Below are 2,000 nucleotides of genomic sequence, written 5' to 3'. Positions count from 1 at the left end.
AAATAATTCAGTTAACAAAGAAATGTTCTATTCGCATACAATGTATCAAGAAAAGCAATACCTTTTACACACGAATATTTGTTTATCGCTGACCAGTCATTTTTTGTATAAAAAGGCAGACCGGTCTAGTACGATCGTTCAGAATTTTAATAGACATACAGTAACAGTCGTAATTCTTGATCCATTATTAATTAAATTTGTATAATAATAAAAAATTGTGAAAAGTGAATAAAAAATAGTTTTTAAAAACATTATATTTGAATCGCAAATATAACATATATATATATATAAAAGAAATATTTCTCGAGAGTGAAAATGTGATATCTACAACAGTAGTTGTAACTATTACTTGATACGGCTTTCCTAAAAGTTGGATAGTACTAAAGTCTAGGCGAAACATTTCAACGAGTTTTCTATTAAAGTCAACTACGAAGTTAAATTTTGCTTTTAACAAAAACACTGTGGATCGCACGCGATTCTCATGTGGTCTCCACAAGGAAGGTAAACTCTATCCATGTTTGACATTGTTATACATTTTAAGTTTTGAAGAGCACTAGCAGAAAACTAACCACAAATAGACTGCAACGCTTTGAAACATTTGCTCACAAATATGTCTAGATGAATGGTTGCAGTCGCAATTTTTGTTTAAGTTTAAGAGGATAAAGAACTCATTTAAAATATTGTTTAATAGCACGATTGAATTTCCATTCTCAAGAGCTATTTTCAACCTGAAAACATGGTGCAAACAAAACTATCAAAGAAATGTGAATCAAAAACTTTTACGAATACTGAAATACTCCGTTAAGGCGACTTGTATTGTGGCATTAAACAGTGTCCGGTAAGCACATGATATATGAACAATGATACATGAAACATGAATTTGTTCTTATGTAAGACTCATATTTTGATGAAACAATCGAGTTCATCTGTTTCGGACAAGTGGTGAATTCTTGAGTGCTGTGGTACAAAAACTACCAGAACTTTTTATTTGGTGGACGAAATCAACTCATTTTTTTTTGGTTGATGCACTACCATTTACATTCACAATTTTTTGCTTTTTGTAAGATCTTGTAGCATTCATAGTTTTTGCACAAAAAATACATATTTCAAATATTTCAAGAAGGATAAATTTTTTCAATAACTGACCATCAAAAGCAGAGGAGCCAGACATTTTTTGTTAATAAAAGTTAGGTCAGATCGCCTTCTTTTGATCCAATGAATATCGCAGTACCCTTTTGATGATGTGCTTACGGGACACCCTGTAGATAGTAAAGAAAATCCGTCCCGATGTTTGTCAGTTTTTTATGAGTTCAAGTTTTGTTTTTCTAAGTTTATTCATTCCAAAAACATATCATCTAGAAGCATTTAACACACACTGAACACAAACGATTGTAATAAAAAAATCCGGGTACCTTCAAAGAATCACCCTGTATATGCATTTTACTCAAAAATATATGTGGCGCATAGTTGTGTTTTGAAATTAAAGGCTCCCTATTTTTTACCTGGCATTAAAGGTTGATTCTGCAATTCCACTGTGATCTGTTTGTGATACAAGTCCAAAAATTCCTCTCGCGATAATGATATATCTAGCTCGCACAAAAAAATTTTGGCTGTATCTTTCTCAGTGGTACCCAATAATTTCAGTTCCACTTCAGGGGTAAATTCTTTACCAAACTGCTTAGCAATTGAACTCAAAATCCGCTTATAGGCCGACTCGGACTCTACAAACAAGAGCAATTATCCATCATTCTGAGTCTAGTCTTAGGTTAATTATTCAAATACTTACCGATTATCAGTCCGTCCATGTCGAAAATAACATGGGTTACGGGTTTGAACTGCATTTTGAAAAAAAGGAATCGAAGGAACTGAAACGAACTGAACGGAATCTTTTCCACAATGAGTTAACTTTGTGACTCAACTGGCTAACATAATAGTTATAACGGAGCCAACAACGCTTATTTTATACACATTTCCCATCCTATTCCCCGTAGTTTTCCGAC

At 33.0% G+C, this 2,000-nt stretch overlaps 1 protein-coding gene across 1 annotated transcript in view; it reads right to left on the bottom strand.

Annotated features, from left to right (window-relative positions):
- The window catches only part of LOC109535487 (pseudouridine-5'-phosphatase), a gene marked incomplete in the record, with an annotated part of 4,348 nt that overhangs the window by 2,083 nt on the left and 265 nt on the right, over positions 1 to 2,000 (bottom strand). Inside the window, 1 exon segment of the mRNA XM_048667152.1 lies at positions 1,787 to 2,000. Within this exon segment, the coding sequence (XP_048523109.1) occupies positions 1,787 to 1,841 (55 nt within the window).

This window comes from Dendroctonus ponderosae, unplaced genomic scaffold (genome assembly GCF_020466585.1).
Source record: "Dendroctonus ponderosae isolate FM_Combo_2020 unplaced genomic scaffold, Dpon_F_20191213v2 Dpon_F_20191213_1, whole genome shotgun sequence".
NCBI classification, from domain to species: Eukaryota; Metazoa; Arthropoda; class Insecta; order Coleoptera; family Curculionidae; genus Dendroctonus; species Dendroctonus ponderosae.
This window is presented reverse-complemented; position numbering and strand designations above follow the sequence as displayed.